Here is a 26,543-nt window from a genome sequence, read left to right as displayed (position 1 = left end):
AGAAATTCAAGTTCTTGTGCTTAGACAAACTGGACATTGGTCAACGGAATGCCTCCTCTGATGATTTCCCCAAGCTTGAAAGACTCCTCTTACAAAATTGCAAAGACCTTGAAGAAATTCCGGAGGATTTCACAAACTCTGGACAAAACATTTTCTTTTTAACTTCTCTTCATCTGTACATTGCTGGTGATTAGTTTCTTGATGATGTTACGTCTTCAGTTTGTTAAATTTGCTATATTTTTAAGCTGGTTTTCATTAGTTCATCCTCATTGCTCAATTGGTACTTCATATCATCCTGTCTTTCTTAAGACTCTGCTAATGATGCAAACTAATCTAGGTTTGCACCCTCTTGTCCATTTAATCTTGCAGTGATCACATTCTTTGAAATGACCATTGTTTATGTAACTTAGATTTTTTCTTTTCCAAACAAATATACTTAACTTCTTTGAAACATGACTAACAATCACCAAACTGCAGAATTGTAATCATCCACCCATAAAATAATCTCACAAATGTAACACAAATTCATGTCAAAAGCAAACATTCTTCAGCTTTCAAAGACTGAAAATAGAAAGACAAAAATCCAAAATTAAAACATTTGGTATCATCAATTCATCCAGCCCACTCTTCCAACAGTTTCTGTAATTTTAAACTAAATTTCGAATTTAAAGGATGATTCTACAGTTTTCACTTGCTACCGAGTCTTGATTCTCCAGGATTCCAGCTTACCAAGAAAAAGGGATAGTTTTGAGAGAGAAGGAAAAAGAAAAATGAACATTCTAGTTATAGATAATCCCCAAATTGTAGTTTCTTTAATTTATCAAAAAGTCCCCGAATATTATTAGTTTCTGTAGTATTATTAGCTTCCTTAGTTTATGATGAGCCAAATGAGTAGTCAAATGAGCTAGGCTAAATAGTAGTTGGACTTGATGAAGCGAATAACGTCCGTTGGGGTGTAATACTACAACTATTTAGTAAATAATACAAGTACTTTGTTTTTACGATACAATTATAATTTGGAAGTAGGGAAAAGGAAACCATTTTTTAACGGATAACACTTTTTGAATAATATGTAATTCATCGTTAATTACTTGAACAATTTCACAACAACATGTGATATTTTATTCAGTCGCTGTTTATATGAATTCTATACATAATAATTGCATCCCTATCGCGACATTATACATCTTTCAATAAAGTTATACTAACAATTGTCTCTGTCTCTTTCCCCTTAGAAACTTGCTTTTTCTAATCCTAGTAAGGGAAGAACTATTACATACGTACACGCAAACAAATTCTTTGGTTTTGCCAACACAAATTGGCTTAATTAGTAAGAACGACTCACTTTCTCACAAAATATCATGAATTTAAATCCCCCTGTTAATATGAGAAATGTATTAGTGAGCGATCTATAAGAGTCCCTGCGGGTGACTTTTGGTCTTTACGACATGCTCTGACTGATGATAGTAACTGGAACTGACCCCATCCAAAATTTTTCTTACCAAAAAAAAAAAAAAAAACTTTGGTTTCTCATGTTATAGAGGAAAAGGAAATTCTTAACCACAAAAGTACAAGCCAAAGTTGAAATTATACTTTCTGAGTTTATGTCCAGTCACAGCATCCAGGTATGGAGCTAGAGATATAATTTTGTAAAGATAAAAGTTAATATCTGAAATTCTCCTAATTAAAGATATAGGTTCAGCTAACAGAATAACAAGTGTATTCCAAAAGTCGTGTACATAATCAATCTACAATTAAGAAAACAAACGTATAATAATCTCTCAAATTTCAAATTTCAAATTCCTAATAAAAGGTTCTTCATTTCTCCTATTATAACCCTAATAAATACAAGTGATCAATGCACATTCGATGTGTACGTGTGCAATCAACAAAATTAAATTTATTTGCAAAATCCCTTTTTCTTCAAAATTGAGGTATTAAAACATTAAAAAAAAAATTGCATGGTCTTGAGGTGATTTAATAACCGGAAAAAGGCAGAAAAAGAAGATTGGAGAAGGAAATGGAGACATCAAAGTCCTTATTAGGAGTTCAAATTTGAGATCGTGAGCATGATTTAGATCACGTTACTTTATTCTGTCACTGACTTGCAAGTCTATTTAATGAGGTCCCTGCTAGTTACACAATTGCTCGATTCATCTTGAGGAGATATTTCTTGAATTTGTATTTGTTTGATGACATATAACTAGTTGAAAGCTATTTAAGCTGCTGTTTCATAAATTGCAAAGCTTTGTTAAATCTGGAAAGGCATTTGCTTTCCTCTTGAAACGTATTGGGTGCTAGTCGTAATTCTAATAGTAACTTAGAATTTAATTGCTAATTTCACAATTGACCACTTTTTTTTTAAAAAAAAAAAATATCACTTGAAAATAGTGGAGGGTTGAGCATAGACCCCAACTTATTTATTAAAAAATTTTCAAAGAGAGAAAATTTGACCACTTTTAACTTCTTAATCTATGATTATGATCACGTAAACCATTTATGAATCTTGCTCCTGACAGCATTTTTTTTTTTGGCCTTCTTTTAGGTTCGATTTGTAAAATCTCATGATTTAGATATCACGAGGAATTGGTGCTAATGGAATGGAGGCTGAAATTATCATTCTTGATACCAAGTTTTGCCTTATATTGGAACCTTTTAATTGTATATGCTAGATTTTGTTTTTGACACAATATATAACATTCCTATAATCTAGCATATCATATTCTACAGGGAGGGGAACTAAAAAGGTTGTATAAGGGATTAACAGATACACAGATCTGACTAAACCAATATATAGACCTAATTAGATCAAAGGATGCTATGACACTTCTTTGGGATTTTTTCACTGCAAGTGGAATTCAAACCTCCGATCTATAGTCCAAAATAGAATTTAGTCCCTTTTTTGTGATCACTGAGCCAAAGCTCAGTGGTTTAGCAATCTGACTATGAGTGCTAACTAGGATTTTGCTGTTGCCTTCTATAGCTATTGAGCTGTGCCAACTTCTTATGCCGAATTGTGGGATGTTTTATGTTGAATTCATGATGAACTGACAAAGCAGGGAGCTACTAGATGTATTATCTATGGTTGGTTAATGAAAGTGAAATGCAATTGTTTGTTATAATAAAAAACCACCTCTATTTTTCCTTGGTTTTGTGTTGATTGTACTCATTAGTGACCTTAATCTTTTTTTTTTTTTGCCCCTTTTTGAGTTCTTTGACCTAGTTCATCATGAAAGATTGAGGTACTTGTTGGCATGTTTGATGGATCCTTTAGATTGGAAAATGTTTATTGGGCCTAAGAGCCTTGAAACTAGAATAAAATTGGGTGAGTAAGAGTGGCGCTACTCTAGTGCTATCCATGTTTGCTGGGGTTTGTTTGGATCTAATAATGAGATAATTTTGGATTTAATATTTGGTCCAACACATTTTGACACCAAATTTTAATCAAATTTGGTATAAAATTCAAAAAATCATGTAATGATGAAGCAAAAAAAGGATGTAAGAGTGTGCTCGAGACCTAGTTTAGTTAGTAGAGATGTCAAACAGATGGACGATGGGGTCAGTGATTCGACTCTCAAGTCTTTCCATTTTTCTCTTCTTTCTTGTAAAGTTTGGAGTCTCCCATTGTTTTTAAAAAAAATGATAAAAGATTTTCTAAATGAAATTATTGTGAAATTCAAAATTTAATCGAGTAACTTAATGAATTCCAGACCAATTTTCATGTCTAGGAGTACTTTAGGGTTAGCAATTTAGCATCTCGAAGAAGACTACAGAGGCATATATTGTGATACCTTGGAATTTTGATGGCAAGGTTTTGAGGTTCTGTGGTTGCATTTGGATTGAAGAATTTGATGAACGATTCAAAATTCTTTCAAATTCCTCTAGTTGTTTAGATTACCTAAGGGGCATTTGGACTTGTAAATCACCAACTATTCTATTGTTTAAAATATAATATTATTTGAAATATTATTTGAAATAATTAGTGTAGCACTTATAATATGATGTTTGTGAGATAAAAAGATAGTATGAAATATAAAAAGATAAGTTGGAAAATGTGTTTATAATGTAAGCAAAATATTATTTGGGAAAAATTCACAATCCAAACTTAAATAATTGGCAAATTACAAACCCAAATACCTCTTCAAACAAGTAGAGCGATATAGGTAGATTTTAAATCCTTTATCAAAATTTTTAATTCAAACAAAGCCTAAAAGGATTGGAAATGTAAATGGCGTCTACGGATGGAGAAATTCTAGTGTCATGGAAGACAAAATAATTGTTGGGAGGCCTAAGAATATTTAGCTGTACTAATCATGTTGTACAAAGATGAACAAAGTTTTCCTTCAAGCCAAAATTTACTTTGAACACTTTTGGTCTAAAATTTTTGCTAGCCTAGTCAAATGAACTTAACTCCTAAACCAAAGCAAATTCTAACATTTTCATTTGGATAAAAAACCAAATAGGACAAAGAGAAATGTCGAACACCGGGGCACTCTCTCTCTCTAGCCATGCTCCAATTTTCTGACCTTTCTATTTCCGTTATGATGTGTTCTTTTTCGGTTTTCCCCCATCTTTTAGTCAGTTGGTTGATTGTGCTTTTGACAGGCTTTTTTAGCCAAAAGAAGGGTTGATTTAAAGAATAACAGGACTTACAGTACTGGAGATAGCTTTCTCAATAATATGACTTGAATTATTCTTTTCAACGTTACCGTCCAATTTTTATGTTTTCTATGTACTTTACATTTAACTTTTATGGAAATCATTTAAAGCCCACCCTAGATTTAAATTTTGCACATATTCCCTCCGTCCTATTTTGATAGTCTTGTTTTCCTTTTTCATTTGTCCCAAATTATAGTCCACTTTCCAATTGAAAAATGTAGTTGTATTTTAATTTTCCTAAAATACCCTTATTCAATGTAAGTTATTGTTACTATAAATCTATCTCATTTAATGAGAGTTGGTTCTTTTTTTACCATCAATTCAAGTTTCCATAAAGTTATATTCTAATTAATGTGAGGGTATTTTAGAAAAATAGCTACCTAAATTGATTGTTCCAACAAAATTAACTATTTTTTATTAAATTGTGTGAAAAAAGAATCAAAACTATCAAAGTGGAACGGAAGGAGTATACTTTTTCCATCTTACCGCGTAAGCCCGTTGCCAAAACATTCTGTCTTGTGGTTTACGCTTCACGCACCTTAGTTGTCCTTCACCACTCTCGCTCGAGGAGCTTCCGACCTTTTAGGCTTTTACAGGTGGATTCCAATAAGTGCACATTGCACCTTTTTTTTTAAGCTTTGTTCTATTTAATTTGTTTTTCTGTTTTATCCTTTCTATTTTTTTTTCTCTTACATTCTTCCCCTTTCCTTCTCTAGTCCTCTCACGAATTTTATTAAACAGAATTTACATGTCCCATAAAATTTGACAATCGGACCCAATATATATAAAAGATAATTCATATACAGACCAAAAGCAAATAAGGGTGAAATTAGTTGGTTTAATTGATAACGATTACATGTAATTTTGGAACATGTCATCATTTGTAATTGTAACTAAATTTGAAATCACGTAATTTTAATTTTTTTTATTTATTTTGACTAGAAAAGACTATTAGGTGACTTGGTGGGTCTCTTGTACAGCTTTTGGCGATCAATTACCCCTTTTTCTTTCCTCTATGGCTTGGAAACAATCATTTAGCTTTTCTTTTCCACCGCAATGTTTTCAATTATTCAATTTAAGTAATAAGTGTAAGGTCGGAACACTCCTAAATAAAAAAAAAAATTAACTTTTTGACTAATTTAATGTATCTTTCATTACGTTACAGAATAAATAAATAAAAAGATTGCGTATGAACTCTGAGCATAATTTTATTAGCTGCTGCTTTTTGCAACTGTATCGATATTCTCATTAACATACTTTATACTAACCTGTCTGTCGCAGAAAATTTGGAGATGATGGCTTCTGCCGCTCGTGCTGGTTCTACAAGCTTGGATCGCCTTAATGCTGCACTGAAATGCATAAAGTATCCCTCGGAGATCCTATCAAGAGTCAGAGATGATTGTAATATTTTGAAAAAACTTTGGGAATCCGCTCATAAGAGAAGTGATCATGCCGCTACAGATGAGGAGAAGAAGAATATGCACTTCTTCTGCCTCAGGATTGAAGCTACAGCTGAGGAGATGGCCCTGGAGCTTATTCGTTTCCGTGAAGAAAAGATGGTGGATGATCACCGGGTAAAAGATGAAGAATCCCTAAACGAACTAGCCCTTGATTGTGCAACAAAAACCATGCGCTTGAGTGCTGAAGTTGAAGAAGCTCTTGACCATCTGTACATGATGTGGTCAAGAGGCGGAGACGGCAGCGGCAGCAGCTCATTTGTGTTTGATTGCTTTTACACACATTTACTACGATATGTACGATCAACTGTGTCCGCAATCGAGACTATGGCAGCTAATCACTGTGGTGATGGAGATTCCTTGTATGATAATATAGGGTACATCCAAAGTTACCTTGATTCATTATTTTCTCATGCCCGTAAAATCCCGGGAGCAACAACGGATGATGTACTACAACATACTCAACATCGTTGGCGTGCACGTGGACTGCCTAGTTTTGATGCTTGCGTTGGCCATGTTTTATCCCTGGCCCTACGAATTGCAAACCGGTGTCGTGAGTACTGGTTAAATTGCGAGGCAGGCCGAATCCAGGTGATGAGAAGAGAGCTGATTGAATTCCTGGTGGACTTGCGCCCTGAGATTCATCCTAGTAATCCCAAATTCATGGATTTCCTTCTCAATTTCCTCATGGCTCTCTGCCTCATGGCTCTCTGCTGCACCGAGAAATTTGCGTTGAAGGATTTTCTGCGGAGTTTTTGCCGCTATCTCTTCTTGTATGTAAATGGACATTTTCGAGAAGAGGTGATTTCCCTATTAAATCTTTTTTGCTACTCCACTTGTATACTAGATGATGTGGACACAGCACGAAGTTTCATTCCAGAAATTCAGGCTGTGCTAGTAGAGATGGCATCTCCAATTGAGTCACCTCGGTGTTCTGAGTTACTTACAAAAATTTGTCTTCTCAAGGCTGAGCTTTTTCTTGTGGTGCAAATCCATGGCATGAAAAGGAACACAAACACTACTTCTCTTTCCTGTGGTATGCTTCCCGATTCAGTAATGGATGACTGTAGACGAATCCCTGAGAGACTGCACAAATACTCCGAGAAGCTGCCGCCAGAAACGAGATTATATAGGCAAAAGTTGGTGGCACTGATTGAATCAGCATTCGAGGAGGAAAAATCTCTTCATGAGTCATCTTGGCGGAAGGAAACCACAGCGTCAGTGGCAAAAAAGAAAAGACAGCAAATTGAGTTCCTGGTGAATTTGCATCTTGAAATTCATCCTGGTAATCCCAAATTCATGGGTTGCATTCTCAATTTTCTCATGGCTCTCTGCTGTACTGAGAAATTTGTGTTGAAGGATTTTCTACGGAGTTTTCGGCACTATCTGTTGTTTTACGTAAATGGACATTTTCGAGAAGAGCTGCCTTCCTTATTAAAACTTTTTTGCTACACGACTCATATACTAGATGATGAGGACACAGCACGAAGTTTCATTCCAGAAATTCAGGCAGTGCTAGTAGAGATCACTTCTCTATTCGAGTCAACTGGTCGTAAGGGGGATGAACTAGACAACTCATCTCGGTGTTCTGAGTTACTTACAAAGATTTGTCTTCTCGAGGCAGAGCTTTTCCTCGTGGTGCAAATCCATAGCATGAAAAGCAATACAAACACTTCTTCCCTTTCCTCCATCATGCTTCCCGATTATAAAGATATCATGGACAACTGCAGACAAATCCCCAGAAGACTGGGTACATATTCTGAGGAGTTGTCCCCAGAAACGAGATTAGATAGGAAAAAGTTGTTGGCACTGATTGAGTCAACATTCAAGGAGGAAAAATCTCTTTTTGAGTCATCTAGGCGCAAGGAAATCACAGAGTCCGTGGCAAAAAACTCACTTCTGCGACTTCATTTTAAGATTGTGATTTTCAAGGGAGAGTCGTTTCTGAACGAGCTATTACTTCTGAAGAGCAAGAATGATGAAAGACTTATGGCTCATGGGGAAGATCAAATTAAAGTCCACCTTCGGAAGCTTGAGTATATCACACTAATCCTGTCAGATGAGAGAGTTAAGGAAAAAGAGGACATATTAGGAGCAATTGGAGAATCTTTTAGGATGCTGACATGTTTCTCATACTATTTCCTTAACACACAAGACGAAATAACCAACCTTTCATTTTCTGAGCAGTTAGATAATGTGGTGCATTTGATCAAGGTAAAGCTCACAGATATTATTCCTAAATTTCCAAAGTTAAATTTTCCAAAGACTTCCAAACTGGATTTCTTTGATTTTCTTTGGAGAAACCTTGGGGAACTTCTGAGATATGATCGTGCCTCAACTGCACCGGTGAAGCACCACATGGAAGAGATTCAAATACATCTCAAGTCATTGAGGTCATTTGTTGAGAATGTTTCGGAGTTGGACGTTGCAAAGCATCCAAATCTACAAGATCTTGTTGATCGAGTCACTGATTCAGCATACAAAATGGAGTACACTGTTGATTCAATTGAGGTTCATGCTCAATGGCAGGATTTCTTCTGGTTAGCCAATTTGCTGGAGGAGCTCAGACTTCTTAGCGAGGAGGCCAGGGGTATTCATTTGACAACAACTGGTGCGGAAGTCCAAGATTCCAACAATGTCTCCCCGGTTTCAGTTGACAAGTTATCAACAAAAAATACATCAGCAATTGACGAAATTGTGGTGGATCTCAGTAACAGAGACAATGAAATTCTCAACAAGCTGACTAGAGGATCCTCAAAGCTGGATATTGTTTTTATTGCTGGAATGCCTGGTTTAGGCAAGACAACGTTGGCGAGGAAGGTGTACAGCAGTCTTAAAGTCATGCGTCACTTTCATCTTCGTGCATGGTGCTCTGTTTCCCAAGAATATGAGAAAAGGAGATTGTTGCTCGAAATTCTAACAGGGATTCATGGGCTTACAGAAGAGATTCGCCAAATGAGGGATGAAGATCTCCAAGATAAATTGCGTAAGTTGTTACTGAAAAACAAGTATCTCGTAGTTATGGATGACGTTTGGGGTATTGGAGCTTGGAATGACTTGAAAAACTCATTCCCAGATGATGCAAATGGAAGTCGAATTCTGTTCACCAGTCGCCTCCACAGAGTGGCCTCGGAAATTAAACCAGACAGTCCTCCTCTTTCTCTTAGCCTTTTTTCTCATGAGGAAAGTTGGCAGCTGTTAGAAAAGAAGGTATTCAAGGAAAAATGTTGCCCCAGTGAGCTGCAGGGAGTCGGAAAGGAAATTGCTTACCACTGTCAAGGATTGCCTCTTGCTGTTGTTGCGGTTGCTGGTATACTGAAAACGACAGAAAAAAGCCAAAATTCGTGGAAAACAATCGCAGATAACTTGAGCTCACAAATAATTGATAATCCCGAAGCTAGGTGCAAAGAAGTCTTAAATCTCAGCTACAAACATTTGCCGGAGTATCTTAAATCATGCTTTCTATATTTGGGAGTTCTTAATGAAGGCAGAGATGTTCTTGTCAGCAAGCTGATACGGTTTTGGATCGCAGAAGGTTTCATACCAGAAACTAATAAGGGCTCTGAAGATGTGGCCGAGGCTTTCTTGATGGATCTAATTGACAGAAGCTTGGTGATAATCTCCAAAAGAAGATCCAACGGCAAAGTTAGAGCATGTCGCCTCCACGATCTTGTCCTTGATTTCTGTAAGTCTCAAACCGAGGATGAGAACTTCTTTCAGCTGATAACCAGGTCTGATAATCCATATGCTTCTTTTCCTAATACAGATTATGGTTTCGAATTTGATTTTTACCATCATTCATCTCCCGTGTCATTTGCATCCTATCGGTTGGCTATATCTTTGAAGAGAAGCCACTTTATTGAATCAAAACCTTCTGGCTTGGCCACCCGTTCTTTGGTTTTCTTTGCTTCTACAGATTCAGAACCCAAACGCCCTTATGACATTTCATTCATTTGGCACAACTTCAAATTGCTTAGAGTCTTGGATTTTGAGTGCTTCAATTTGGGTATTTCATTTCCCCTGGAAATTGGAATTCTGGTACAATTGAGATATTTAGCAGTTGGAGGCTATTTGAAATCCATTCCACAATCGATAGCCAACCTCAGGAAACTGAAAAGTCTTATTGTGAAGGGATTAAGTGGTAAGATCAGCTTACCAAATTCTATCTGGCGCATCATAAGTTTAAGGCATCTTCATGTGAGTGTCCATGTTGCTTTTGACTCAGATGATGAAAAGCTTGGCGATAGCTCTGTATTAGAAAATTTGGTCAACTTTTCCTGCCCATCTTTTTCTTGTGGTGAGGATGCAGAAAGGATAATAAGGAGGCTTCCAAACCTTCGCAAATTGAGTTGCATATTCTATGAATCACCAGATTCTTCTACAAACTGCAATCAGTTTCCGAGATTGAAATGTCTAACTCACTTGGAGTCACTCAGGATATTCTACTATGGAAGCCCTCTTAACAATGGCGAGTTCAACCTTCCTTTGAATCTAAAGAAATTGACTTTATCAAACTTTCGCCTTCCATGGAGTCATATCTCCACAATTGGGAGACTACCAAACCTGGAAGTCCTCAAGTTACTTTCTGGTGCCTTTGTGGGGAAACTATGGAAAGTGGAAGAAAAGTTTCAGAATCTCAAGTTCTTGAGCTTAGACAGTCTGAACATTGCTCAATGGAATGCCTCTTGTGATGATTTTCCCAAGCTTGAAAGACTCATCTTACAAAATTGCAAAGACCTTGAAGAAATTCCAGAGGACTTTGGAAACATACCTACATTGGGAATGATTGAAGTGCATTGGTGTGGAAGATCTGCAGAAGAATCTGCAAAGAGGATTGAAGAAGAATATGGAGATATCAAAGTCCTTATCAGGAGTTCAAATTTGAGTTCTTGAGCACAATTTGGATCACGTTACTTGTACTTCCAGCAACTTGTAAGTCTATTTAATGATTTCCAGCTTTTCATACAATTGCTCCATTCATTTTTGAGATGACACCTGTTGTATTTCTATTTGCTTCAAGACATATAGCTAGTCGAAAACTACTTAATCTGCTGTTTCATAAATTGCAAAGCTCTGTAAAATCCGGGAAGGGGCATTTGCTGTCCTCTCGAAACTCATTGCGCGTTGTTGTCTTAATTCTAGTGCTAACTTGGATTCAAACTCGTTAGTACTGTTAATTGCTAATTTTGCAACGGACCACTCGTAGCATCTTAAGCTAGGATTTTCATTTGGTAAATCCTGTTTGAACTTGAACCTGAAAGCATTTTCTTTGCCTTAGATATTTTGGGGAATTGGTGCTCAAAGGAATGGGGGTTCAGGTCTATAACTTGAAGACCACTCAGCTGGAACTTTGGAGGGTCTCGTTCACCATAAGCAAGAAGTTGATTGCCAAGCTTTGCCTCACATTGGAACCTTCTAATTTTGTATTCTAGATTACGTTTTTGAACTAATGTAGCAATCTGACCCTGATTGCTAGCTAGCATTTTGCCATTGCCTCTAGTTATTGAGCTCTACCTAATTTTTATATCATACAGTGAGTATTTTATGTTGAATTCACAATGAACTGATGAAGCAGGGAGCCACTAGATGCTTGTTTGATGAAATTGGAATGCAATTGCTTGTTATGGTCAAAGACTAACTTTCTTCACCCTTCATTTTGTGTTTGGATATGCTCATTGGTGACCACCTTTTTATTATTTTGATCTTGTTCATCGTGGAATATTGAGGAATTTGTTGGCATGTTTGGTGGATTTTTTTGGATTGGACAATGTGTATTGGGACCAGTGGCCTTGAAATCCTTGCTTGCTTAATACATAAGAAGCACTTTCCGTTTCCACAGTAGAGAGATTTACAAGTGCAACTTTGCTTAAATGGGTTGTACTTTGGGGTGCTTCTCCTTGCTTAAAGGTATTGTACCTTTGAGGGGGTAGTGGTTGTGTACATTTGTTTTGTACTGCTCCTGCTTCTGCGCTGTGAAAAATCCTTCGAAATTGGATACAGGAAATCCCTGATTAATTATCAAAGTTCGTAATGGCTATTGTGTTGAGATTTAATATCAGTTAATATGTTACTATAATGGTTACTAAAATCATTAGTATTATTACTAATAATAATAATATTATTATTATTATTATTATTATCATTAGTATTATTATTACTAATAATTTCTAATAAAAAATTATTACTATATTATTACTAATAATATATTATTAGTACATTATTACTGTATTATAATATTATTAGTACATTATTACTAATAATAAATTATTAGTATATTGTTACTATATTAGTATTACATTAATAATAACATTACTAATAATACTAAGGATTAATCTTCTATATACTGACAGTGTATACACTCTCATCATTAGATGCATGACACATAATTCGAATTTCAATTCGAAACTCAAATTTTGCATATATGTCGTATATCCAACCGTGATAGTGTATACTCCGTCAGTGTATATAAAATTTACTAAATAGGTAATAATAATAACAATACCAGTAATATTACTAAACATGATAATAATAATAATAATATAATTACTTCAACAATTTAAAACTACTAAAAATAATAATATCGAAAAACAATGAAAAAATGCAGTAATACAACTAAAAAATAAAGAAATTGATTTTACTAATATTAATGAAAAAAATAACATTTCCCCAAATATTGATTTTTCCACTCTTTCAAGTACAACCAATGAAAAAAAAATAATACTAAAAAACACCGTTGTAATTAAATGAATGCCACTATAAAAGTTACCACTATAATTTTAAAAACTACTCACCTGTTAAAAGTTACCACTAAACTAACTATCTAATATTTAAAAACATCGACCTGGGCCAGCGCATTGTTCGGGATATTCCCTTAGTTAGAATACACAAATAGGTCAATACCAGTGCCCTCAATGTAGTAATGTCCAAGTTTGCTAGAGTAACGAGGGAATACTGCTTTTGATAAAAGGCCTAATTCTTGGTCCAATATTTGGCCCAACACTTTCTGATTCCAAATATTAATCGAATTTGATAATAAACCCAAAAGGTATTTAATGATGAAACAAAAAATGTCAAAAGTTTTCTTTAAAAAAATTATCATGAAATTCAAAATTCAAATTTAATAAATTATTGATTTCCCATTTCCCAACCAATTCTCATTTCTAGGAATGCTCTGAGGGTTGGCATTTTTAGCATCGAGGAGAAGATGACGAGGGCATATACTTGGGACAGTAATAGTGATCTCTTGGGATTTTGATGGCCAGGATTTGGGGTTCTGTGAAAAGAATTAAGCAAATTCAGAAGAACACGAAGAAATAATGAAGAAAAACTCCACTAGTTACAAGTACTAGAATTGAAGTTGTACCTTGAGAACAATCGACTATAAAGCTTTATCTTGATCCTTAATCGACTATTAAGTTAAACTAGACTTGGAAAGGAAATTGCTAACTAAAAGACTATCACTAAAGCATGAGAAAACAAAAATTAAATTGTTATTTTTATCTGGAAAATTCATGGTCACTCTCTTGTGATTGCCTCTTCACTTCTATAATCGTGATCCTCAAAATTTTCCTCTAATTTTTTTTTTTTATGAAAATTTTCCTCTAAGTTATCAAACTTCTTGAGTTAGCCAATTCATGACTTGTTCTTTTAATCTCTATCCGGTTATGATCGTCCATCAGACTTTGTTATTTCTTAGGGCCTGTTGTTTGGATATGATTATTATAGGGCCCAACAAATAATTTTGCTCAACGTTCTTAGAAAAATAGCAACATGCATACCTTGTGTGGCTTAGCAACCATACATCAAGCGAGACTCTCTGTCCATTATATCAGTTCATTTTTCCTGTCTAATGTAAAATTACGTAGTTTCACTTATTAATACTGTTGATGTGTCACATAATATTGAATGCATATTTAGGGGGTGTTTGTTAAATGTGTTTCAAATTTAATTTTGCATGGATGGCCTATTTTCTGAATCAACATAACTGCACGTAACTGAAACTCTGACAAATTCAAAAATCTCATCTTCAAATGCTTGCCTAATCTCATTTGAATCATGCGGCGTGAAATTTCAAAGTAGAAGACTATGGGTACAATTAGGATATTATTGAATTTGAAACACATTTACCAAACATCCCTTAAATATGTACCTAATGTTATGTGCCACATCAGCGATATATAATAAGTGGAACTACGTAGTTTTGCATTGAACAGAAAAAATGAATAGATATAATGGACAGAGGATCCCGTTTAGCCATACATACCAATCTTTTATAATACATTGCTAAGACTTGTAGAATGCTTGCCAAGTTTGTAGAATAACTTTGACTCATTTCAGCAAGCTCAATAACTTTAAAGGGATACCGTAACTCGTGACGATTTTGAATAATTTAAGATGTAAATTTGGGAGTGTCTCCCTCACAGGAGGTATTTTATGGACCTATTTGGAACCTGAGTTTTTTTGGGAGTTTGTCTAAAACTTTACTGTAATACACTGTAGAAGTTTTTGAAAAAATTTTGTTGAAGTTTTTATAAGGTGAAAAATTTTTTTGTAAGGTGCAAAATTTTGTAGAAGTTTTTGTAGAGTGAAAAACTTTTTTTTTTCCTTTTCTTTTTTTTCTTTCTTTTTCTCTTTCTCTTTCTTTTTCTTTTCTTTCTTTCCTTTTTCTTTTCTTTCCTCTCTTCTTCTTCTTCTTCCTTTTTCTTCTTCTTCATTCTTTCTTTCCTCCCCGTTACCTCCCAGCAGCACTCACACCCGCCACCCCTCTCCTCTCTTTCCCCTTCTCCTCCCGCCACCTCCCCTCTGCCACCGTGACCCTTTCCCCCCCGTCACCCCCTGTGCCCCTTCCCCCTCTGCCACCGTGTCCCCCTCCCCCCCGCCACCCCCTGTGCTCCTTCCCCCTCTGCTACCGCGACCCTCTCCCCCCGCCATCCCCCTGCCCTGACCCCCCCGCCACCCCCCGCCTTTTCCCCAGCTTCTCCCGCCACCCCCTGCTTTTTCCCCAACTTCTCCCGCCACTCCCCCTCCCCCCGCCACCCCCCTGTCCTTTCCTCTGCCAGCGCGACCCCCTTCCCCCGCCACTCCCCTGCCCTTTCCCCAGCTTCTCCCGCCACCTCCCCTACGCAACCCCCTCCCCTGCCACCCCCTGGCCTTTCTCCAACACGACACCCTCCTCCTGCCACCCCGCGGACGGCGCTAAAATAGTCCCCCAGTTTCCGGCAAAAAGCATCGAGGAATTTACGGAACTTGGAACGCTTCGTCACTGAGGATTTGCTCTTCTGCATCCAGTTGAATAAGGAAACCATCACTTTGAATTTGATGTCAAATTCCTCCATTCTGGACTTTTTTCCCCTTTTTTGCTTTTTCTGGGCTATGATTTTGCTCGTTCGATTCTTGGAATTCCATGTTCATTTTTTGTGTTTTAAAATGAAGGATTTAAAAACTGCCTAAAAGGGGGAGGGGGAAGGGGGCAGGGGAGGCAGAGGGGAAAAGGGAAGGGGGGAGGGAAAGAAAAAAAAACTTTGTATATGGCCGGAACTGGCTGCCGGAATAGTAACCGGCATCGGAAGTGGTGGTGGAGGTGGTGGCCGGCGGCGGAGGATGTGGTAGGTTGGGTGGGGGAGGAAAAAGAAAAAAAGTTTGAAGGGAAAGTTTTTTTGTGTATTTTTGAAGTGTGTAGGTAAAAAGTTTTGAAAAGTTTTTTGGGGTTCCTGTAGCAAAAGTTGTTAAAAAACTAATAGATAAAAAACTTGGTCAAAAAACTCACTTCCAAACAGGCCCTACCTGTTTGGAACCTGAGTTTTTTGAGAGTTTGTCTAAAACTTTATTGTAGTACACTGTAGAAGTTTTTGAAAAAATTTTATAGAAGTTTGTGTTTGTAGAAGTTTTTGGAATGTGAAAAATTTTGTAGAAATTTTTGTAGAGTGAAAAACTTTTTTTTTCCTTTTCTTTTTTTTCTTTCTTTTTCTCTTTCTCTTTCTTTTTCTTTTTCTTTCTTTCCTTTTTCTTTTCTTTCCTCTCCTCTTCTTCTTCTTCTTCCTTCCCCGTTACCTCTCCTCTGCCTCCCACCTCCAGCACCTCCGCCAGTAGCACCTCTGTTCTTTTTTTTTTTTTTTTTTTTTTGCTTTTCTCATCTCCCCCCCTCCCTCGTCACCCCTTTCCTCCCCTTTCCCCCGCCAGCCCCTCTGCCCACTCTCTCTCTTTCCTCTCCCTCTCCTCTCCCTTCTCCCTCGCACTCCGACGCCCGAGGAAGGCCGGCAGTTGTGCATTTTTTTTTGTTTTTTCTCTCTCTCCCTCCCCTCCCCTCTTCCCCTCTCCCTTCTCCGCCACCCTCCTTTTCTCTGCTTTGCGATCTGGGACCAGACCGCGACTAGATCGCAGCCGCCTCCCCCTCCCCCTTTGCCATCTAGTCGCGCGACCAAATCGCACCTAGCAAGAGGGGGAGGGGGAGGGGAGGGGAGGGGAGGGGGTGAGGATGAGGGACTCAAAATTTTTTTTTGAGGTTACAAGCGCCGGAATAGGTGACCGGCACCGGAAGAGGTGGTGGAAGTGGTGGCTGGTGTGGTGGGTTGGGTGAGGGAGGAAGAAAAGTTTTTGGAAAATTTTTTGTGTATAGATTTTTGAAGTATGTAAATAAAAAACTTTGGGAAGTTTTTTGGGGTTCCTGTAGCAAAAGTTGTTAAAAAACTAGTAGCTAAAAAACTTGGTAAAAAACTAGGGTGCCAAACAGGCCCTACAATTTATTCCACTGTGATTTAGTGTTTTATTACATAATTTTCGTATGATTTCAAAAGTTATACATAATCCCATCACATTTGGATTAAAGTGTCGAAGTGGCGAAATTTGCAATTCATAACAGAGTCAACTAAAATATCAAAAATACTCTTATATAAAATTAAAAATTATTTATTAACCACAAGGGATTATATATATCTATTGAAAATCATAAGGGGGTTATATGGTAGAGCACTAAAATATAAGGGGGTTATATGATAAAATATAAAATCAAATGGGGTTAGAGTATCATGCATATTATGTTTATATATTTTGGTCACTTAAACTATTTCAGTTTTTAAACAAGGATAATTTCGATATTTTTATAGGTTTCGTTATGAATGATCATTTCCATTACTTTGACACTTTAATACAAACTATGAAGAGATTATATATAGTTTTTAAAACTAGAGGGGTTATGTGAAAATTAATTATATCATAAGGGGTAAAGTGTACTTTGTCCTAAGTTTTATTTGTATGTGCCCACACAATTGTTTAATTGTGAATATGAACCCAATGAGAAATTATACAAACTTAGTGTTATGACAAACATGTCAAGAAGCTACTTCTAGATCGAGCGTGTATAATTTTCAAGTGTATTGGGGCTCAGTATTGTGTTCAGTGGCTGCCAAGGAGGTATCGGACCAATGATCGAGCCAGAATCCACTCAAACACACGGAGTTGTAAGTTCTAAATTGAAAGTTTGAAACCCCTTACTCCTTTGCCACTATACAATACCTCATTGGTTCAATATGACTTGATTTTGTGACTACAAGTTGATTCAGCTGCTACAACCGATTGCTAGCAAAACATTAATTACTATCAAGTATCAAATGTTAAGCAGCCAACAAATTCTAAAAGAGTATTTGGAAGATAACAAAAGTTTGTTCCAGAGGCATCGTGTTAACAAACACTACGTTTGTTTGGATAGGGTATTATTTGAAATAATTATTGTAGCACTTTTTGTAATGTGATGTATGTGAGATGAAAAGATAATTGGAAAGATAAAAAATTATATTAGAAATTGTAATGGTGATGTCAGCAAATATATTTGGCCAAATAATCTACTATCCAAACAAACTGACTATAAAGCAAGATTATAATTCTAGCAATACATCATGAGTCAAATAGCGAAGGATTTCATTTTAACGTTTCCAATTCTTCTTTGTCACTTGCATTTGCAGAAACAAGGCAATCCACATAGATGGTTGCACCTGAGCAATATAATATTCCATGTTCATAACTTTGGGGTAACTCAACGAAATCCACAATGGCATGGGATTGCGAGGACAGAATCTTGGAAAATGAAGAACCTTAGTCCAGGGCTCTTTCATTTCATACTCCTTTAACAGCCATAAATCCAGAGTACCTGAATTGTGATACTCATAAGTCACACAAAGGCATCTTCCCAATGCTCCTGGTGTTGGACTCCAAGCTCCTTCTCCCCCTAGTCGGAAGCTTCACTTTTCTGTACTCTGCTTCAATCAAATCAAAAGAAATAATCCCTCTGTCCTTGTCACCACTATATCCAGCCCAATGGAGCTTTCCATTAACATATTTTCCCCAACTATAGAAAGGCAAAAGACCCGGAAAATCATCAATCCTCCTCCAAGTATCAGTCTTCATACTGTAAACCTTGGTCTCAATCTTCGCAAGATCAAGAGCGTGAGAAATGTCTATGATATGGTGCATTTTAGTGGGTATTTTGGGCATTATTGCACAATTAATTGACTAAATATTTTCATTAATTGGGTGGATTGTACTGATATTTTGTTTTGATGCTAATTGCAGGAATGGATGCTGAAAAGTGCTTAAATTCCACTTTTAGAAGATTCATCGTACGTGGGGCCCGTTTGAGAAACTGAAGAAATCTAATTGTAATAGATTTTATTTTATTATATTTTGAGAGAGTCTTGTTTTAATTTTGGGAAAAAGAACAATTTCTAAAAAAGGAAAAAATCCCTTCCTGGAACTGGGGACCACAACCGAGGAAGAATTAAGTATTCTCGCGTGACTTAGGTTTAGGGGGGATGCGTTTAAAAGGTGGCCGCCGCAGCTTTGTAAAGGGGGGGAGAACAAAGCCACCATTGTTGACATTTTCTAGTATTGCTTTTCATCTTCTGTTGACTTGAGCAATTGCTAATTTCCAATCTATCAATTGAATTGGGTTGGCCGTGGTTCTCGTAAGCAATAAGGAGACAAAAGGCCATTGCTTGTGACCTTGGGAATTGCTTGTCTTTATTGTGACCGAATGGAAGGAATAAGAAAAAGACATTCTCGTAGGCTATTGTAAACCATTAAGAGGAAGGGCTGCTGTGTTGACTTTTCCTTTCTTTGGTAGCGAGTGGAAGTCCAGTCGCGATTGTGGACCTGCGGATCTTTGCTTTTCCCGTAGCTTGGACCGGATTGGTAGAGAGCATCAGGTTTCCATCGCATGATTGTGATTGGAAGCAATAGATTCCCTTCGTTCCGTTCTTCATTCTGTTGGCCGAAATCGAACGAGCAAATCCAACAATTTCTCCAAACTTCCCACGCATAGCCTGTTCTCTAATTATGGGGAACTAAGCCCCTAATTCTAGCCGAGGGATCAACTGATGAATTGGTTCAACGATTACTATGAGATCTAAACCGTTTTTAATTATTTTCTTCATTTATTGGTATTTATATGTTCCTTGATTTTAATTGTTATAGCCTTATGTATGATTGATTAGTGCGCAATAATTGATTATTCACGTAGGCTATTTTGCTAAATAGAGGTAATTGAATCCGTAATTGTTCGTTATCTCTACCTTAGTAGCAACTGGCGTAATTGGGTTTATGTCAGGGGAGCATACGATCTAGCTTAAACAAACCCTCGTAGCGTGTTTGTTAGTTAGGATTGGGCCTTTCTAATTATTAATGCAATCTAGAAATTAAATCCTACGGTCGTACCTAGGGTTGTTTTTGGGTTAGAGAAATAGCTAACGGTTGTACCTTAGCTATCGATAAATTAAGGAAGGGTTGGTTGTTTAGCGCGTGCGAGACAACTATAGCCAATCTATTAATAAATGTTGGAATTATCTGTGATTCGATGATCAGTGCATGAACCATTTCTGAAGTATACCCTTGACTAGAGTTTCTCCAATTATTTCTTTAAATTAATTATTTTCTGCAATTACTTTATTTTTAGCATTTAATCGTGAACATCCCCATTTGTCTTGATTCGGAAAGGAATAAATATCTCTCCAATCCCTGAGGAGACGACCCTGCTTGCCACTGTCTACTAGTTAGTAAATTTAGTCAGATAATTAATTCGGGTATATCGGATTAAGCAAACTCTTCGAAAACAGGGTGAATCAAGTAACCCATTGCACACCTAGAGTTCCTGCTCCAATACCTAAAATTAATTATTGGCTACTTTTGGTGGTAGTTAGATTCTATTTATTATTATTGCACAGGTTCGACACCTGTCAATTTTTGGCGCCGTTGCCGGGGACTGGCGTTTGAATTATTTGCTTCTTTTTTAATTCAGTTTTTATTTGTTTCATTTTATTTTTCTTTTTCTTGGTATTTTTGCTAGTTTATGCCCCGTTCTTCTCGCACAAGTGAACTGGTATACGATCCTGAGGTTGAGAAGGCAGCGCGTAGGCGAAGGCAAGAGACCAAGAGACGAAAAGAAGGGCGCTTATTTTCTGCAAACGAGTCAATAGAAGACGAATTTAGCATGGCCAACACCCAGACATTAAGGGAGCTGGCTACCCCAGAGCTGACTCATCAACCCTTGTGCATCACGTTCCCAACTCTGGCTGAGAATACCTCCTTCGAGCTGAAATCGGGATTGATTCACCTCTTACCTTCGTTCCATGGTCTTTCTGGTGAAGAACCCCACAAACATGTCAAGGAGTTCGAAATAGTTTGCTCTAGCATGAAACCTCCTGGGGTCACTGAGGAGCAAATAAGACTTAGAGATTTCTCATTCTCTCTCAAGGATGCAGCGAAAGATTGGCTATACTACCTACCTGCAGGTAGTATCATCACGTGGGCACAATTGAAAAAGAAATTCCTGGAAAAATTCTTCCCCACATCCCGGGCTGCTAGTTTAAGAAAGGAAATATGCAGCATCAAGCAGTACTCCGGAGAGTCATTGTACGATTATTGGAAAAGGTTCAACAAGTTGTGCACTAGATGCCCACAGCATCAGATTAGTGAACAACTGTTGATCCAGTACTTCTATGAGGGGCTCCAGTCAACTGACAGGAGTATTATTGACGCTGCGAGTGGAGGAGCCCTGGTGAACAAGACACCGAGGGAAGCGTGGGAGCTTATTGAAGCCATGGTAGAGAACTCTCAGCAGTTCGGCTTCCGTGAGAGCAATCCTACCTGTAGAGTCAATGAGGTAGAGACGTCATCCATCCAGCAGCAACTGTCAGAGTTGACGTCTGCTGTTAGGCAATTGGCCATGAGAGACACACCGCGAGCAAAGGTGTGTGAAATCTGTACTAGCATGGACCACTGTACGGATACGTGCCCCATTCTGCAAGAGGGCGGGGCGGAACAGGTAAATATGGCCGGAGGCGTGCCCGCGCCCCGCAGGCAGTATGACCCGTACTCCAACACATACAACCCCGGTTGGAGAGACCATCCCAATCTCAGTTATGGGAACAGGCAACAAAGTTCATTCCCGAATCGTCCACCAGGATTCCACCAGCCTTGGCAATCAAAATCTCAACCCTCATCCTCCAATTCAGGAAGCTCCTTGGAGGACCTAGTCAAAAGCCTGGCCACGACTACTACTCAGCTTCATCAGGAGATCAGATCCTTGACAGCAAATACCGCGCAGCTCCAGCAGGACATCAAAGCGGACAAGAAGGACCAAGAAGCTTGAATAAGTCAACTGGCAACTGCCATTAACTGCTTGGAGTCCCACGTTTATGGGAAACTGCCATCGCAACTTGAGGTAAATCCCAGGAATGTAAGTGCCATGACGCTGAGGAGTGGCAAGGAACTGGAAGGGCCTAAAGTGGGAAACTCAAAAGGCAACAGTGAAGAGGAGATAGAAAAGGAAATTGAGGAGGAAGGACGTGTTCGTGAGGATTCTAAAGTAATCTTCACCTATCCACTCACTGCTAACTCTAACTTACCCCCTTTTCCATGCAGGTTGGAAAAGGCAAAGAAGGTAGAGAAGGAAAAAGAGCTCTTGGATGTATTTCGGAAAGTGGAGATCAACATTCCCCTGTTGGATGCAATCAAGCAGATACCGAAATATGCTAAATTTTTGAAGGACTTGTGTACCCACAAGAGGAAGCTAAGGGGAGATGAACGAATGGCGGTGGGAGAGAACGTGTCAGCTATACTTCAAAGGAAACTCCCACCAAAATGTGGAAACCCAGGTATGTTCACCATCCCCTGCAAGATAGGAGGTACCCCAATTAAGAAAGCAATGTTGGATTTGGGGGCGTCAATTAATGTTATGCCTAAGACAATCTATGCTTCTCTTAATCTTGACCCATTAAAAGGCACAGGTATTATAATTCAACTTGCAGACCGTACCAATGCTTATCGAGAGGGGTTAGTTGAAGATGTTTTGGTACAGGTCAATGAGTTAGTTTTTCCTGCAGACTTCTATGTCTTAGATATGGGAGATGAAAAGGCATTAAATCCGTCACCTATTTTGCTAGGTAAACCATTTTTAAGCACTGCTAGGACGAAAATAGATGTGAATGATGGTACTTTGTCGATGGAGTTTGATGGTGAAATTGTAAATTTCAATATTTTTGATGCGATGAAACCCGGATGAGACTAACTCTATTTTTGCTTTGAGCATTATTGAATCTCTTGTACAGGACACATTTGAATTGAATAGGGGCGATGCACTGGAAGTGGCATTGGCCAAACATCTCGAGTTGGGAGCAACTCTTGATGTAGAAATAAGTGATGAGCTATACCGTGCAGTTGAAGCACTGCATTCGCTCCCACCACTCTCCCCAAGGTATGAGCTTACTTCTCTCTTTGTACCAGAAACTCCTCAGGCAAAATTGTTGCCTTCTATTGTGCAGGCACCTGAGTTGGAGCTCAAGCCTCTCCCGAAGCACTTGAAGTATGCATTTCTCGGAGACAATGAGACGTTACCAGTCATCATATCTGCTCACCTGTCACCAAGACAAGAAGATGACCTTATTCGTCTTTTTCGAGACCATAAGGAAGCGATTGGGTGGAGCGTAGCAGATATCAAGGGAATTGGCCCCTCTTTATGCATGCATCGGATCCGGTTTGAGGAGAATGCAAAACCAGTGAGGCAGGCGCAACGGAAATTGAACCCACTGATGATGGAAGTGGTGAAGAAGGAGATACTTAAACTTCTAGAAGTGGGGATCATCTTCGCCATCTTAGATAGTTCTTGGGTGAGCCCAGTGCAAGTAATCCCGAAAAAAGCGGGAGTAACCGTTGAAGAGAACCAAGAGGGTGAGATGGTCCCGGTGAGAAAACCCACAGGATGGCGCCAATGCATTGACTATCGGCGTTTGAATGCTGTGACGAAGAAGGACCACTTCCCTCTACCTTTTATTGATCAGATGATAGAGAGGTTAGCTGGTCGTGTCTACTACTGTTTTCTTGATGGTTTCTCAGGTTATTTCCAGATCGCGATAGCACCAGAGGACTAGGAAAAAACTACATTCACTTGCCCCTTTGGTACTTTTGCATATCGGAGGATGCCTTTCGGCCTCTGCAATACTCCAGCTACTTTTCAGAGGTGTATGGTAAGTATATTTTCTGAGTTTGTAGAAAAGATTATTGAGGTGTTTATGGATGATTTTAGTGTGTATGGGGATAGTTTTGATGAATGCCTGGATAATCTAACTTTAATTTTGAAGAGATGCATTGAGACAAATTTAGTTCTAAATTGAAAAAAATGTCATTTCATGGTGGATCATGGCATTGTTTTAGGGCATGTAGTGTCGGCCAGGGGTATAGAAGTGGATAAAGCAAATGTCGATATTATTTCTGTTTTACCTTACCCCGAAAGTGTACGGGAGGTGCGTTCCTTTTTGGGTCATGCAGGGTTCTACAGGAGATTTATCAAAGATTTTTCCAAAATTGGAGCGCCCTTGTTCAAACTGTTGTAGAAGGATGTAGTATTTGACTTCACCGAGGAGTGCAAGGTGGCATTTGACAGGTTGAAAGAGTCATTGACATCACCACCTGTTATCCAGCCTCCAGACTGGAGCCTCCCATTTGAGATAATGTGTGACGCGAGTGATTATGCAGTGGAAGCGGTGCTGGGACAACGGATTGGCAGAGCTGCACATGCAATCTACTATGCATCCAAAGCGTTGAATGGAGCTCAATTCAACTACTCTACAATAGAGAAAGAATTGCTAGCTGTGATTTTTGCACTAGAAAAATTTAGACCTTACTTGTTAGGTACAAAAGTAATAGTTTTTCTGATCATGCAGCCTTGAGATATTTAATGACAAAAAAAGATGTTAAACCAAGACTTATCAGATGGATCCTGCTCCTTCAAGAGTTCAACTTGGAGATTAAAGATAAGAGTGGGGCAGAAAATTTAGTTGCTGATCATTTGAGTCGCTTGCTTGCTCATAAAGAGGAGCAACCATTGAGAGAGGCATTTCCAGAAGAGCAACTCCTTGCCATTAACTTATCTACACCTTGGTATGCTGATATAGTAAATTTCTTAGTAACTAATCAATTGCCTGCAGGGTGGCCAAATGCTAGAGAGACAAGTTGAAGAGTTATGCGAAATATTACATCTGGGATGACCCGTACCTGTGGAGACAATGTTCGGATCAAGTTCTAAGAAGATGTGTAAGTGCAGGTGAATTCCACTCTATTTTAAATTTCTGTCATTCATTTGCATGTGGAGGGCATTTTGGGCCCAAGCGAACAGCTCGCAAAGTGTTAGAGAATGGCTTTTACTGGCCTACCATTTTTAAAGATTCGTATTCATTTTGCAAGTCCTGTGATAGGTGTCAAAGGGTGGGGAATATTTTTCGTAGGAACCAAATGTTTCAAACTCCCATGTTGTTTGTTGAAATTTTTGATGTTTGGGGGATAGATTTTATGGGTCCTTTTTCCTCATCTTTTGGTTTCCTATACATTTTACTTGCGGTTGATTATGTTTCTAAATGGGTGGAGGCCAAGGCCACCCGTACTAATGATTCTAGAGTGGTTGCAGAGTTTTTAAAATCTAATATTTTTATCCGTTTTGGAATGCCAAGAGCTGTGGTAAGTGATAGAGGGACACATTTCTGTAACAAGACTATCACAGCCCTGTTTCGAAAATACAGTGTGCTCCATAAGGTATTCACACCGTATCACCCGCAGGCAAACGGTCAAGCCGAAGTGTCAAACAGGAAAATCAAATCAATCTTGGAGAAAATGGTGCGCCCAGATAGGAAGGATTGGAGTTTAAAGTTAGAAGATGCACTGTGGGCATACCGCACCGCGTATAAGACGCCGATTGGGATGTCTCCGTATAGACTTGTCTTCGGTAAGGCTTGCCATTTTCCCGTGGAGTTCGAACACAAGGCGTTTTGGGCAGTGAAGCAGTGTAACATAGGATTAGACGAAGCAGGGGTCCAAAGGAAATTGCAGCTACAAGAGTTAGAGGAGATAAGAAATGAAGCGTATGAAAATGCCACGATCTATAAGGAAAAAAGTAAAATCTTTCATGATCAGCAGGTTTCCAGAAAATCTTTTGTAGTGAGGTAAAAACTCCTCTTGTATCACTCGAGGCTTAAACTTTTTCCCGGTAAGTTGCGTTCTCGTTGGATTGGTCCATTTGTCGTTTCTAATGTGTTTCATTATGGTGCAGTGGAGATCCAAAATTTAAAAACGGAGAAAAAGTTCGTGGTGAATGGCCATCGTCTCAAGCCTTATTATGAGGGATTCGCTGTTGAAGAAGTAGAAGTTGTACACCTCCAAGATCCACTTTATCTTGCTTGAGGGTTTTGGCCATGTCTAGCCAAAGACATTAAAGAAAGGCGCTACTTGGAAGGCAACCCAAGACTATTTGTTTCAGTTTTCATACATTTTTTTTTAGTTTTAGTTAAGTGTTAGTGTCAATTAATAGTTTGATGTTTGGTGATAGGAAATTGGCAGTTAGACGTGCCCACGCCAGGTGGTCACGCCTGACGGAACTCAATTTCCGAGAATTGTTCTGAGGACTCTATAGCAGTTGAACGTGCCCATGCTAGGTGGTCACGCCTGACGGAACTCAATTTCCGAGAATTGTTCTGAGAACTCTATAGCAGTTAGGCGCGCCCACGCCTAAGACAGGAGTTCTTCGTTTACCAAAAAAAAAAAAAAAAAGGGCAAAAAGACGAAATTGCCCTTATTCAAAAAGAAAGAAATATATTTTAAAGGACCCGTAGCCCTACTTTCCTTCTTTCTCTCTTTTTCTTTCTTTCTTTCTTTTCTTTCTTCTTCTTCCTTCTTTTCTTTCTTTTTCTTCTTCCCTGCACGCCGCACGGCCGCCGTGTCTCACTTGCTGTCCGCCGCACCTCTGCTACCGCCGCCGCCGCCTTCGTCCACCCTCTACGGTCACCACCGCTCCGTCGTCCACCAGCAAGCTCGCGCGCAGCCGGAGCACCGCCAGCAACAGCCGCCAGCTCAGGGAGCTGCGCGATCTCCAAGCCGCTCCGCGCGCGTGCCCAT

The 26,543-nt window shown here is 38.5% G+C and overlaps 3 protein-coding genes across 3 annotated transcripts; all 3 read left to right on the top strand.

Moving 5' to 3' along the window:
- Positions 1–5,898: 5,898 nt before the first annotated feature.
- LOC113735991 (putative late blight resistance protein homolog R1B-17) lies at positions 5,899–11,763 on the top strand. The gene is made up of 2 exons (XM_072082780.1): positions 5,899–11,048; positions 11,395–11,763. The coding sequence occupies exon 1, from the start codon at positions 5,952–5,954 to the stop codon at positions 11,007–11,009; it is 5,058 nt and encodes a 1,685-aa protein (XP_071938881.1). The 5' UTR covers positions 5,899–5,951; the 3' UTR covers positions 11,010–11,048; positions 11,395–11,763.
- Positions 11,764–20,451: 8,688 nt separating this feature from the next.
- Positions 20,452–21,753, top strand: LOC113735989 (uncharacterized). The gene has a single exon (XM_027262945.2). It carries the CDS (start codon positions 20,452–20,454, stop codon positions 21,751–21,753), a length of 1,302 nt encoding a protein of 433 aa, XP_027118746.2.
- A 1,825-nt stretch (positions 21,754–23,578) lies between these two features.
- LOC113735988 (uncharacterized) lies at positions 23,579–25,832 on the top strand. The gene is made up of 6 exons (XM_027262944.2): positions 23,579–23,626; positions 23,993–24,290; positions 24,392–24,539; positions 24,854–25,112; positions 25,212–25,545; positions 25,702–25,832. Exons 1-6 carry the CDS (start codon positions 23,579–23,581, stop codon positions 25,830–25,832), a joined length of 1,218 nt encoding a protein of 405 aa, XP_027118745.2.
- Positions 25,833–26,543: the final 711 nt, after the last annotated feature.

This window comes from Coffea arabica, chromosome 3c (assembly GCF_036785885.1).
Source record: "Coffea arabica cultivar ET-39 chromosome 3c, Coffea Arabica ET-39 HiFi, whole genome shotgun sequence".
NCBI classification, from domain to species: Eukaryota; Viridiplantae; Streptophyta; class Magnoliopsida; order Gentianales; family Rubiaceae; genus Coffea; species Coffea arabica.
Note: the sequence above shows the minus strand (reverse complement) of the source record. Positions and strands in the feature narration are given on the sequence as shown.

Coding starts and splice junctions, on each gene's coding strand:
- LOC113735991 (XM_072082780.1), top strand. CDS start 5,952: ATGATGGCTTCTGCCGCTCGTGCTGGTTCTACAAGCTTGGATCGCCTT.
- LOC113735989 (XM_027262945.2), top strand. CDS start 20,452: ATGCCCCGTTCTTCTCGCACAAGTGAACTGGTATACGATCCTGAGGTT.
- LOC113735988 (XM_027262944.2), top strand. CDS start 23,579: ATGCCTTTCGGCCTCTGCAATACTCCAGCTACTTTTCAGAGGTGTATG. Junction 23,627..23,992: donor CTACTTTTCAGAGGTGTATG/GTAAGTATATTT, acceptor AAACTGTTGTAG/AAGGATGTAGTATTTGACTT. Junction 25,113..25,211: donor TTGGAATGCCAAGAGCTGTG/GTAAGTGATAGA, acceptor TATCACCCGCAG/GCAAACGGTCAAGCCGAAGT.